Source organism: Hemiscyllium ocellatum, chromosome 35 (assembly GCF_020745735.1).
Source record: "Hemiscyllium ocellatum isolate sHemOce1 chromosome 35, sHemOce1.pat.X.cur, whole genome shotgun sequence".
Lineage (NCBI taxonomy): Eukaryota > Metazoa > Chordata > Chondrichthyes > Orectolobiformes > Hemiscylliidae > Hemiscyllium > Hemiscyllium ocellatum.
Window position 1 is genome coordinate 36,661,356 of NC_083435.1, and position 13,865 is coordinate 36,675,220.

At 44.3% G+C, this 13,865-nt stretch overlaps 1 protein-coding gene across 1 annotated transcript; it reads left to right on the plus strand.

Annotated features, from left to right (window-relative positions):
* Positions 1–1,352: 1,352 nt before the first annotated feature.
* Positions 1,353–13,281, plus strand: LOC132832630 (beta-2-microglobulin-like). The gene is made up of 5 exons (XM_060850712.1): positions 1,353–1,479; positions 1,597–1,875; positions 11,239–11,346; positions 11,745–11,777; positions 12,783–13,281. The coding sequence occupies exons 1-5, from the start codon at positions 1,353–1,355 to the stop codon at positions 12,785–12,787; spliced, it is 552 nt and encodes a 183-aa protein (XP_060706695.1). The 3' UTR covers positions 12,788–13,281.
* Positions 13,282–13,865: the final 584 nt, after the last annotated feature.

Consider the following 13,865-nt stretch of genomic DNA (forward strand, 5'->3'; position numbering starts at 1 on the left):
CACTGAGTTGACATTCTCATCTGGTGGTGCACTCTCTGAGCTGCTGTCGATGGAATTCATACAAACAAAAGGTGTAGGAAGTGGGTTTCCCTCCCAACTGGGTTTTCTCCCCCTCCTGGTCCAGGGTTCACACAGTGGGACACACACCAACAGTCCCCTACTCCCACATTATACCATTGTGAAGGAGGAGTTGATTTGGGAGATGGTTGACTCAGGGCCTCACACCAGCCAGAAACAGTCCATTTTTAATTTTCTGGAAATAGTGTACATGTGGTCAGGTCAAGTTCAAATGAAAAAAATAGTTTTGGTAATTTATTGGAAATGTATTTAATAAGAGCACGCTAAATGTATCACAGAAATATACTACATCTCACCACTGGGTGGCATGGTGGCTCACAGCGCCAGGGTCCCAGGTTCAATTCTTGTCTGTGTGGAGTTTGCACGTTCTGCTCATGTCTGTGTGGGTTTCCTCTAACAGTCACAAAGATGTGCAGGTTAGGTAAATTGCCCATAGTGCCAGGTGCATTAGTCAGAGGGAAATGGGTCTGGGTGGGTTACTCTTTGGAGGGTCAGTGTGGACATGTTGGGCCAAACGGCCTGTTTCAGCACTGTAGGGAATCTAATCAAAACACAGAAAATGAGTTTCTAAGTTAAACAGAAAGTGAGGAATATAAAGATATTAATTGGGCAAGAATCATTCCTATTATTCATGAACTACATACTATTTGTAGTTGAGACATTTCCCAATCAGGAATCATATAACCAGTGAATTGAGAACAGGAGGGACATCAAAGAGAAATATTTGAGTGGTCACGGTCCATTCCTGGAGGCTGACAGGGTGGTAACAGACAGATATTGACTACATTCCCCCAGAATGCAGCCTGTGATTGAAATAAATGACAACAAGGACTATAACAATCACTCCAGGATAGTGGGAATGTGAGCGCTGGAATTCTGACCCGGATCAGAGAGCCTGTTCCTTATCTGCTCCAGGTTGAGGTGTGAGGCAGCCACTGGAGAAAGGGGCAGTACTGCCTGAGTCTGGGACCCTCTGACAGCACAGGCCCTGGGGATTCGCACCGTGTGTAACCCCCTCACCCTGGGCCTGATACGAGATCCCCAATCTGCTTTGATCAGACTGCATTTCTCAGTTTCAGTTCACAATTAATCACTGAGGATTGATCCCTGTTTGGTCACTGACAGGAATTCACATTCTCCAATGGATACATTCTGTTGAGGTCAGTGATGGTGGCTCTGTGAAGAGATCAATGAGATTTGGATTCAATGGAAAGGATTATATCAGTTTAGACCCAGACAGAATGAGATGGATTGTAACCAATCACTTTGCAGTGATGACAAAAGAGAAATGGGATTCCGATGAATCCTGGAACAATTACTGGGAAACACAGCTGCATGGAATCTTTGTTGAGTATTTAAAGAGATATCTGGAAGCTGGAAAGGAATATTTCAGAAGGAAAGGTATGTATTTCAGTTTTGATCCCATGTTCTGACCTAACCTCACTGATCCATGAAACCGTTCTCCCATTCCATTCAGTGTCTGTCTGTTGTTTGTGTTTTCACCCTTTCCCATCACAGTTCAGCCTGAAGTGTTCATCTCCAGGAGGGAGCCCAATCGCCAGGACAAGCCGCTCACTCTCTCCTGCCTGGTCACTGGGTTTTATCCTGCAGACATTGAGGTGACCTGGCTAAGGAATGGAGAGGTCATGTCTGAGACTCAATCCCCAGGGGTTCGACCGAACCACGATGGGACCCATGAGATCCAGAAAGAGATTGAGATCAATGCTGGGGATGAGGATCAATACTCCTGTCAAATTGAACACAGCAGCCTGGCAGACGCCAAGCTCTACAATTGGGGTAAGGGACTGGAGAGTCTGTATGTGTGTGTGTGTGTGTGTGTGTGTGTGTGTGTGTGTGTGTGTGTGTGTGTCTGTTCCACGATTCATTGAGGTTGCTCTGATCTGTCCCTCACTCCCTTTACCCATTCCTGCTCCATGTCTTTTGCTGCTCTTCCCCAATAAAACCCTCCTGGTCTCAGGCTGGAAATATTCAATTGATCCTCAGTGCTCACAGCAATTTGGTTAGAAAACTCCAGATTTCCATTCGCATCAATAGGAGGCCTCTGATTGGGCCGTTAACCTGATCCAATCAGGGAGTCCTGACTGACATTAAAAAAAGGGTGTGTCAGAGGTATTGAATCTGAATCTGAATGAGGTACTACTAAAGTCTAGGACTGTTCTTGTGTAAATGAAGGGTGACTTGGTGAGTGAATGCTAGCTTCTGTCGGGCTATTCCAGTGGCAATGGGAGTAAAGCATGATCGTGAAGAAACTTGCTCACAACAGGCGCCTTTCAGTCAGGGGAGCATTTGGTACATCATGCCTTTGTTTGGGAAACTTGACTCGTTCGATCCTGTCAGCGAGGACTGGGCCCAGTGTGTGAAGATAAGGTGGCATATTTTCTGGGTAAATGGCATTGTGGCAGGTGAAAAGCAACAAGTAATTCTCCTGACAGCTTGTGGGGCTGCAGCTTTTTCTGTTATTAGGATTCTAGCTTTCCCTGTGGCACCAGGTACTAAAACCTTTCAAACATTGATAGGAATAATTAAGGAATATTATGAGCAAAAGCCCCTGCTAATTCTGAGATGCTATCATTTTTATTTGGCAATTCAAGAACCAGGGAAATCCACACTGGGATATCTGACTAGGTTAAGAAGACTGGCAAAAGTATGTGAAATCGGTTTAACCCTTAATGAGATGCTAAGAGAATGGTAGGTGAAATTACTGCTGTAACTATGATGTAATACTGATATAACTGTGATGTAATGAATGATGTAACTATGATGTAATGAATGATGTAACTATGCAAAAACACCTACTGGCTGAATCCCAACTGCACTTCAGGCAGCTACTACAACTGGCTTTATCATTGGAAAATGCAGCAAGTGGAGCTCATGAATTACAGGGTATTCCAATGGAAATGGACACCCTCAACAGTCCGACTGAACTTGGAGGACCCCACCTGGGTGCATGCAATTGCGTAGCCTCAGTCAGGACATATCGATCAGAGGGACTTGAGGTTGGCTCACCGTAAAACACTAAACCAAGCCTCAACAAACAGTTAAAATGTTGATCAGGATCCTGGCCATTAAGGCATTGCAGTTTCTGTCGATGGGTGGAATTGAGACAGCAAAAGTGTCCTACTCGACTTAAATTGAGCGAGATAAATTATAGCCCCATATCCAGGTGGGTATCCTGAAAAATCCATCCATATCTGGTTTGGAACAGTTAAATTGCATCGCGACATCAAAATCAGAACCAACCAATTTAAACGTCTGGTTAACTGGTCATTCTGTTCTGATGGAGGTCGATCCGAGTGCAGCTGTATCAGTGATCACAGAACCAACCTTTAACAAGATTCACTCTGAACTCCAACCCTTAACTTTGCACAAGTTCTTGGCCAGACTGAGAACCTCAACTGAGGAAGCTTCAGAGAATAGGGGTACAACTTCAGTTCCGCTCTTTCATGGAAGGCAGCTGGTTCAGTTACCAGTGATTGTGCTAAAAGCTTCAAATCCGAGCTTAATGGGGAGAAATCAGTTGTGAGAGATTCACCCCAAATGGCTCAAGATGTTTCACTTAGAAAATGGCTGCTTGAGTGAAATTCAATTTAATTACCTGTAGATCATCCAGAAAGATCTAGGGGTTATCAGAGGAGCCTTGATATTGACCAGGAATCAATCCCATGATGCTGTAAGGCCTGCCCAGTGCCATTGGCCTGACAGGCAAATGTCAAGGCAGAAATTAGAAGGCTGGAAAGTGAAAGAATTATCAAACCAGTCCAGTTTGTGGAATAGTAAAAAGTGAGGTCTGCAGGTGCTGGAGATCAGAGCTGAAAATGTGTTGCTGGTTAAAGCAGGAATGAAGGGCTTTGGCCCGAAACGTCGAATTTCCTGTTCCTTGGATGCTGCCTAACCTGCTGTGCTTTAACCAGCAACACATTTTCAGTTTGTGGAATAGGCAGCAGTGATTGGAATGGTACTGAAGCCCAGTGGGTCGGTTTGCCTTTGTGGCGATTTTAAATAAAGTGTAAACTGCTTTTGACAGCAGAATAGATCGCCAGCCCCTCAGGATTTGTGCCCAACGTTGGTGCAGGATGGGCGTTCTCCTTCACACAGCTGGACATGAGCTACACTTACTTGCAATTGTGATCAGACCAGGTTCCCAGATGTATGCTACAATTAATATCCATCAGGGATTGTACCAAGATACAAGACTGCCATTTGAGGTATTGTCAGCCTGTTCGATCTTTCAGTGGACAATAGAGAACATCTTGCATGGTCTACCCCAGGTCGCCATTTACGTAGATGGTAAATTAGCCAATAACAGGGAAAACTAATAAGGAGCAGTCAGAGAACTGGATATAGTCCAAAGGTGATTCTCCAAGGCAGGCATTTGCCTAAGAAGGGAAAATGTGTATCCGTAATGATCTACTTGGGATACAGATTCGACAACTCTGGGTTACACTTGTTGGAAGATAATGTGAGGGAGATCAAAGTTGCTCTGGTTCCTACGTCTGTCCAGGAACTTACGTCATATCTTGGGCTGGTAAATTATTTTGGAACGTTTGTACATAACCTGGCCTCCGTCCTGGCACCATTACATCAACTCGTGACAGAAAGGATCAGCCTGGGAAATGGTTGCAAACATAAGACCGAGCTTTCAATGAAGGAACGATACAACTGTCATCCTCTAAGGATTGGCACTCTGTGATCCCAAGAAAGACCTAGTACTGACATGCGATGTTTTCCTGCACAGCACTGGAGTTGTATTAGCTGATGATGGCTCAGTGGAGAGGAACATCCAACAGCATATACATCTAGGACTTTGGCCAATGCAGCACGTAAATACACCCAGATACAGAAGGAAGGATTGATGGTCATATCTGGGGTCAGGACATTCCACCAATACCTTTATGAATTAAAATTTGTGATAATCATGGACTACTTGGTGTGCTGAAAGAGGACAAGGCAGGGCCACCCTGTAATTTTGGGCCACCTTCAATGGTGGGTTCTAATACTAAGTGCTTACAATTGCAAGCCAGAACACTGCCTGGGAGGCTGAGTAGTGAATGTGGATGTATTGAGCCGCCTGGCCATGAGCAAATACACCACTGGTAGCGCCCCCCAGTGGAAAGGTCTGTAATGGTATTAAACTTTCTGGACAAGCTCCTAATCAGAGCTGACTATCAGGCTTTGGACACAGAAAGATCCAATCCCTTCAAACTGGAAATAACTTGTATTTATGGGGAAACCAAAAGGCACTTGAAATCCTTTGAATTGAAAAATGTTTGGACCCAGAGATACCAGCTCACGGCAGAGGATGGAAAATTGTTAGAACTTGTTAGAGAAATTGTGATTATCCTGAGTAAAGGCTGCCGCCAAACTCTAGCTGAACTCCACCAGGGATCTCTACAATGAAATGTGCGGGGAGACATCACATGTCAACACTAGATCTTTCTTGGGATCACAGAGTGCCAATCCTTAGACAATGACAGTTGTTTCATTACTTCATTGAAATCTCGGGCTTATATTTGCGAGCAAGTTAAAGTGTTCAGCCATCTCTGACACACACACACACACACACACACACACACACACCACCCTGTGGCTGAATACTTTAACTCCCCCTCTCACTCTGCCAAGGACATGCAAGTCCCTGGGCCTCCTCCACCACCAAACCCTAACCACCCGATACCTGGAGGAAGAATGCCTCATCTTCCACCTTGGGACCCTTCAACCACACGGGATCTTTGTGGATTTCACCAGTTTCCTCATTTTCCCTCCCCACACCTTAATCCCAGAAGAAACCTTCCAACTCAGCACCGCCCTATTGAACGGTCCCACCTTTCCATCTTCCTTTCCACCTAACCACTTCACCCTCCTCTTCGACCTATCATCTTTACCCCCACCTTCATCTATCTATTGCATTCCCAGCTACCTTCCCCTTACCCAACCTCCCGCTCCCCCCCCTCCCATTTATCTTGGGCCACAAGCCTCATTCCTGATGATGATCTTACGCTCGAAACATCGATTCTCCTGCACCTCAGATGCTGCCTGACTGGCTGTGCTTTTCCAGTGCCACACTCTGACCCTGACCAATGAAGGCAAGATGCCATACGCCTTCTTTACCACCTTATCTACTTGGGTGATCACTTTCAGGGAGCTATAGATTTGAACCTGAAGATCCTTCTGTCTATCAATGCTGTTCAGAGTCCTGCCACTAATTGTATCCTGTTCCTTAACATGTGATCTCCCAAAGCACAGCACCTCACAATTACCTGGATTAAACTCCATCGACCATTTTTCCGCCCATATCTGCAACTGATTTATATAAATGATGAAAAGCAATGGAGCCAGCACCGATCTTTGTGGCACACCACTGGTCACAGGCTTCCGCTCCAAAAAGCAACCCTCTTAGACCAACCTTTGTTTCCCACCTTGAAGCCAAGTTTTATATTCAGTTAGCTAGCTTCCTCTGGGTCCCATGTGGTCTAACCTTACTCACCAGTCCACATGTAGAACTTGGTCAAACACTTTGTTGAAGTCCATATGGACAACATCTACCCCTCTACCTTCACCAATCTTCTTTGTTACCTCTTCAAAAAACACAGTTAAGTTACAGAGACACAATTTCCCACGCACAAAGCCATGTTGACTATCCCTAATCAGTCCTTGCTTTCCAAATGCACGTAAGTCCTATTCCTCAGAATCTCCTCCAACTATGTACCCACCACTGATGTATGGCTCATCGGTCTATAGTTCCCTAGCTTTTCATTACAGCCTTTCTTAAATTGTACCACCACATTAGCCACCCTCCAGTCTTCTGGCACCTCTCCCTTGGCTATGGATGATCCAAACATCTGAGCTAGGTACGCAGCAACCTCTTCCCTAGCTTCCCACAGAATTCTGGGTAACACCGGATCAGGTCCTGGGGATTTATCTACCATTATGCATTTAAACTTCAGTACCTCCTCTTCTGTAATGTGCACTGTTTTCAAGCCATCACTATTTATTTTCCCAAGTTCCCTAGCTTCCATGTCCTTCTCCATGATACGTACTGACACAAAATATGTGATTAGAATCTGATTGATCTCTTATGGTTCCACACATAGACAGCCACATTGATCTTTAAGGTGCCCTATTCTCGAACTAGTTACTCTTTTGCCAAAATGTACTTTTAGAGTCTCTTTGGATTCTCCTTAACTGCATTTACTAAAGCTGTCTCATGTTCCCTTTTTGTCCTCCTGATTTCCCTCTTAAGGATACTCCAACTGCCCTAATACACTTCTTGGGATTTACTCAATCCCTGCTGTCTATACCTGATAAATGCCTCTTTCTTTTTATTGACCAGAACCTCAATTTCTCAAGTCTTACAGCATTTCCTACATCGACCAGCCTTGTCCTTCTATTATCATGCAGTGGTCAAACCCCTCTGTTACGTAAAAAGAATAACTCTGATAGTGAACATTAAACCAAAAAAAATTCACATATCCAAACCCACCCCCCCCCCGGTTCTCTTAATTTCTTACGATCTGACCCCAACTCTACAAATAAAAGCTATTCCAATAACACACTTATTAAACATTACTTTAACTTAACCTCAAGACCACATACCCTCTATCTTCTTCGGTGTCTTCAATCTTCCCCCTGCTGTTCTCCCTGGGGTTGTTTCCTTTCTTTGTTACCGCGAGGATGTTTCACATGCAAAGGTACCTTTGATAGAGACTGTTTCTAATTTCTTTGAGAGCAAGATGTCAGATGGGCAGTTGCTCAATGGATCGATGGCAGTTGCTTTCTGACCAATTTTCAAAACTCCCATGTTTTATAGCCTCCATGACACAGTAAATTCTTATAATTTGATTGGTTTCCAGGTGTCAAAACAATAAACTCAAACTCAGTTGGGTTTTTAGTATCCTCGGCACAATTTAAACTGATCAGTTAAATTCGAGTTGTTGTCAAAACAGCAGCAAAACTCAGGGTAGACAGGCAGGAGGCTGGAAGAACACATCAGGCCAGGCAGCATCAGGAGGTGGAGAAGCCAACACTTCAGGTGTAACCCTTCTTCAGGTCTGGGGCTGGGTGTAAGGGAAGCTGCAGGTATCTATTTCACAGCCAGTTGCTGCATGTATCTATTTTGGAACAGCTCATCTCCCAGTCTTTCCATTCAGGCAGCTGAGCCTGCACTTGAAGTTTACTTCAAACTTCAGAAAACACTTTCTACTTTAAAGTGAACAGACAGGCTTTTGACGTTGTAACACTTCACACTAACAGGAACATACTGTCTCTAGACCCTCATTATCTTCTTCTTAAAGGCCTCCCACTTCCCATTCATCCCTTTACCTGCAAATAGCCTCCCTCCAATCATCTTTTGCAAGTTCCTGTCTGATACTGTCCAAATTAGCCTTACTCCAATTTAGAACTTTACCTTTTTGATCAGTTCTATCCTTTTCCATCACTACTTTAAAACTAATAGAGTTATGATCACTTGCACCACAATGCTCCCCCTGGACACCTCATTCACTTGCCCTACAATTGTTCCCAACAGAAGTTCAAGTATTACTCCTTCTCCAGTCGGTCCATCCACATATTGAAGAAGAACATTTTCTTGGACATACTTAACAACTTCCTCCCAATCCAAGCCGTTAACACAATGACAGCCCTAGTCTATGTTTGGAAATTAAAATCGACTGTTACCATGCGAATATTCTTACAGATATGAGATCTCCTTACACATTTGGTTTTCAATTTCCTGCTGCCTACTGGGGGCTATAATACAATCTCAACCAGGTGCTCATCTCCTCCTTATTTCTCAGTTCCACCCATATAACTTCACTGGTCACTCTCCCAATATATGCCTCCCTAAGTACAGCTGTAATGTTATCCTGAATGAAAATCTTGTCCTCCTCTCTTGCCCCTCACTTTCTATCCTTCCTAGAGCATCTATACCTTGGAACATTGAGATACCAGTCCAGTCCATCCCTGAGCTATGTCTCTGTAATAGCGGTGACACCCTAGTCCCATGTTCCCAACCATACCCTAAGTTCATCTGCCTTCCCTGACATACCTCTTACATTGAAGTAAATGCAGTTTATCATTCTGACCTTGGTCACTGCCAAGCTCTTGCCTGTTTTGACGATTTGAGCTGTTCCCCTCAGAGCTGTACCAGCCTCAGCCCTTTCTCTTTACTCACTGTTACTTTGATTTGAGTCATCCCCTTACTAGTTTAAAGCCTCTGGAGTAGCACGATAAAGCCTCCCAGGTAGCACAAGGAACGGACCACAATTTACAAACCATAAATTTTGTCATGTTTTTAAAATGGTTTGAGATTCTTCAGGTAAGGACAGCTTCATACCACCCAACATTGAATGGCCTGGCAGAAAAAGCAGTCCAAACTTTAAAGGCTGGCTTGAAAAACAGCCGACCCTCTTGATAGTTACCAAGGTATCATGGTTCTTATTTGATTATGGGATCACCCCACATGCAACAGCAGAGTTGGGACCAGCAGAGTTGCTGATGGGTAGAAGACTCTGCACCAGGTTGAATCTGATCTTCCCGGACCTGTGGGAGTGGGGTGTAATGGCCTCAGGAACACCAATGCTGGACACAAGTCTCTGCCAAACAAGAGAAACTGTTTAATACAGGGAATTAAGGATCAGACCAGACCCCTGCAAAATATTTTAAGAAGGCAGCCTGGGACCTAACTTTATCTTATTTTAAAGGCACATGTAAAATGCTGTGTTCCAGATGCAATTCGATTGGTCACACTACTCAGCTTTAGGCAAAACACACTTTATTGAAACACTAGAGCTAAAATATAACTAAAGAAAGTGGAATTTAGAATACCATAAATCTATCAGAAAAATGAACAAATCAATAGACACAGTACTGATTACTAATTAATGATTCAATTTAGTAACATCCCATAAACACACCCCTTGGCAAAGTTCAGAATATAGATTTGTCTCACAGGTAACTGCAGCAAGCCAGAAGGAAAAGCTTCAACAGAAAGCTCAGAGAGAGGAGCAGCAAGGAGACATTTACTGTAATTCCGAGCCTGTTGAGACTCCAACAGTAACTGATGCTGAATCGCAAAGCTAAAAAACTACAAATTAGAAATCTAGGTCCGAGAGCTGGCCACACCCATCCAGGCTGCTTCTATTGTTCCTGCTTTAAAAAACCCAAGGCCTTGTAAGCCAGTTACTTCATTGGCTTTCCAACCAGACAGCTTGACACCTCTGCCTTACAACCTCTCTTTAAAAAGAAACAGGACAAAATAACCCTTTAAAGTCGCAGTATCATCACAGTAAGGGGAGGAGGTTTGGTGTAAGAATGATGGAAATGGCCCTGTATGGGAAAGAGGCATTCTCCATGTGAGATCGGGACCAGTGATGTGGAAAGGTCAGGCAGGTGCGATGCTCCTGAACCAGCACAAGGTCCGTTTGAAAGTTGTAAATTTGTAAACAATGCAGGAGCAAAACATACCCTGCCCCTCTGAGCAGTCAGAAAGGCTGCCAGAACCCAGGGGTTCACTATTTCTGTCAAGCATTGTTGAGAGTTTAGAATCTGAGATGGACATGACGGAAGGAGCCAAATCGATGCCTCTGCCACTGGAAGAAGAAAATAAAATCCTGCCAAGGCACTCCTGGCACAAGAGGCGAGCTCCTGTGCATTTGATGTTGCCGTTATTATCTGCTGAACATGGAGGAAGCTGTCCCAGTGTTAAACCGCCCCAGGATGCTCTCCAAGGAAAATGGCTGGCCTATGTTCTCAGACTCAGGGGGAGGGAAGTTGTGATTGTAACGAGGCTAGCCAGCAGGACCTCAGGGAATATGAGTTCCCTGATTGATCCAGCCCCAATCAGGGAGCCCTGGCTGACAAATAAAAAGGGAAGTATCAGAGATGATGACACTCATCTCTGAAAGAGTCAGTCCTAAAGTCAAGGACTGTTCATATGTAAATAAAGGGTGACTCGGTGATGGATACCATCCTCTGTGCAGTTATTACATCGATCCCATCAATGAGATCTGGAGTGCAAAATTTATTGAACCAAGTCCATCAATTCCCAATGGGTGGGTTAAACTAAAACTATCCCCAATTAACACAGACCGAGAGTGGATCCAGGAACAGAGATAATCCTGATATTATTCCAATGTGTTTCAGAAATCCCAGAAAACAGTATGGTACGTTCCCATCTTATACCTTTGATTGGATTAATTGCTGCAATGGCTGCAATATTCGGAATAATCATCTGGAAAAGGCCCTGGAGAGGTAAGATTCAGAGAGAGGGGAATGTGGAAGTGAGAGGACATAGTTAGTGTGGGGGAATCTCCAGTACTGGGAGTACAGGACACTGTGGGGAATGGAACTGATTGAATTCCAGCACAGATACACACGTATAAACCCGTCTCGTTCCCTGTCTGATCATCCTTTGGCCTAGATCAGGTCTAACATTGATCAATAAACCCATCACACACACTTATATCCTCACTGACTGAATATCAATGGGATGGGAGAGATCTCCAGAATCTCCATAAAGTGTAAGGATAGAGGGGAGTGTGGGAATGAGGATTTCTGACACAATCTCCATCCCCTCACAGTTGTTGTGTTCTCACTGTCTGAGAATGGATTATTCCCCATTCTAATGGACATTTATTTTGTTTCTGCAGGTTCACCAAGTGGGACCTACACAACAGCTCCCAGTAAGTGACTGAGGGGACAGAGTGTTGGGAATGATGGGAGAGGGATTGGAAGGTGTAGAGTTACATTCTCCTGGATGGGACACTCATCAGTTTCCTCACGGTTCAGTTCTTCGTGACTCTCTCATCCTTCTCTTCCTCAACTCCAACCCCCACAACCTCTCCATTGAATCCTCACCCCCTATTTTCCCATTCCGTACTCCCTCTCCCTCACTCCTTCACCCTTAATTCCTTCTGCACTGTGCTGTGTGAATGTGGTTAGTCAGTGCTGAGGGTGATTAAATCCGGGGTCCAGTGAGTGAGAGAGAATATTTCAGAGTATGTAACTTTATATTTCATTCCATTCCAAACATTCTCTTTTATTTTCTTATCTTTGGACGTCTCTATTCCAGCTTCTTCATAATTTAGTCAATGAGATGTCAATTTCTGTCCGTAGACTTATTTGGAAATTCTTCACTCTCCTCCTGAACCTGTCCCACCCTCCCAGACACTGTTAAACCCTGTCAGACTCATTTCACTCCCCTCCTGACCCTGTCCCACCCTCCCAGACACTGTTAAACCCTGTCAGACTCATTCCCCTCCCCCCGACCCTGCCTCACCCTCTCAGACACTGTTAAACCCTGTCAGACTAATTCCCCTCCCCTCCTGACCCTGTCCCACCCTCCCAGACACTGTTAAACCCTGTCAGACTAATTCTCCTCCCCTCCTGACCCTGTCCCACCCCCCCAGACACTGTTAAACCCTGTCAAACTAATTTCACTCCCCTCCCCATCCTGAAGAGATTGCCTTGTGTCTGTCCATTTCTGACCTTGTGGGTTTCCTGAGCTCCACTACAGGTCATTCCCGGAGCTTCATTGCAGAATAATGGGATCCTCCTGTTCCAGTTTGAACATGGACATCAACGTCCATCCTTCCATATCACAGCAGACACACAGAATTACAGCTCATTGCTCACACCCAGTCGATTCAGGATTGAGATTGACTTTTCCTGAAAATGTGTTTCCACAGGTTGAACAGTGGATCCCAGATCCGCACGTGGATCCTGATTCTGCAAGTGGGACCCTCTCAAGTCGTGTTTCCATCCCGTCTCAGAAATGTGAGCAGTGTCACCATCAGAGGGATCTTCACGGATGGTTCCTCCCTCACACTTTCTCATTCTCACTGTCTTCAGTGTCTTGACCTGAAATGTAGCAATGTCCTGAACTCCCTCTGAGCGAGGTTTGTACTGTAGGACGTGAATCATTTCTGCACTTTATGCAACAACATTTTAACTTTTATGTGAAAGTCTCTATGAATTTTGTTACGGTCATATTGTTAGATTGATATCTCTCTCTCACTATTTAACTTCTACTCTTCTATTTTTATTCTCATCTGTTTTAAGCTGAACTGATCGGTTTTGCACTTTACGTAAACAGCGTGATCAAATGTGAACTTTTATGTCAACTTCCTTTATTTTATTTGTTCACAATCATGTATTTATTGCAGCAAACATCTGTCATTATTTATCATCAACAATTAACTGCAGATACTGATCGTTGCAGTTGTTAATCAATAAATTATTGCTGATCATTGATTTGTCTGAATTCTTCATTAATGATTTCACAGGAAAGGGTTAATTCATTCACTCTGCAGATTGTGGATCTTGGAATCAGCAGTGTTTGAGCTTCAGTTCAGTATGAACTGGGAGGGGGTTATGACCATGTAACTCCCCAGGAAGCCTTTCCTAAACCAAGCAGGATGTACACAGTAAAAACCGACAGCACTGTACATGCTGTAAATCAGAAACAACAATGGAAATGGCTGGAAAAGCTCAGCAGGTCTGGCAGCATCTATGCAGAGAAATCAGAGTTACCGTTTCAGGTCTGGTGACCCTTCCTCAGAACTGGTCTGATTTCTTTGATTTCTCTTGACAGATGCTGCCAGACCTGCTGAGCTTTTCCAGCAAACTGTTTTTGTTCAGGATGCACAGTGTGATGTTTATTTAATGTGTGTGTTTCAGAGTTGGATGGTTGATAATGTCTGGGAGTGTTCATTCTCTGGGGTGGGGGAGCGGGGAATGTCCGTTCGGAAGGATCTGAATGAGTGTGAAGA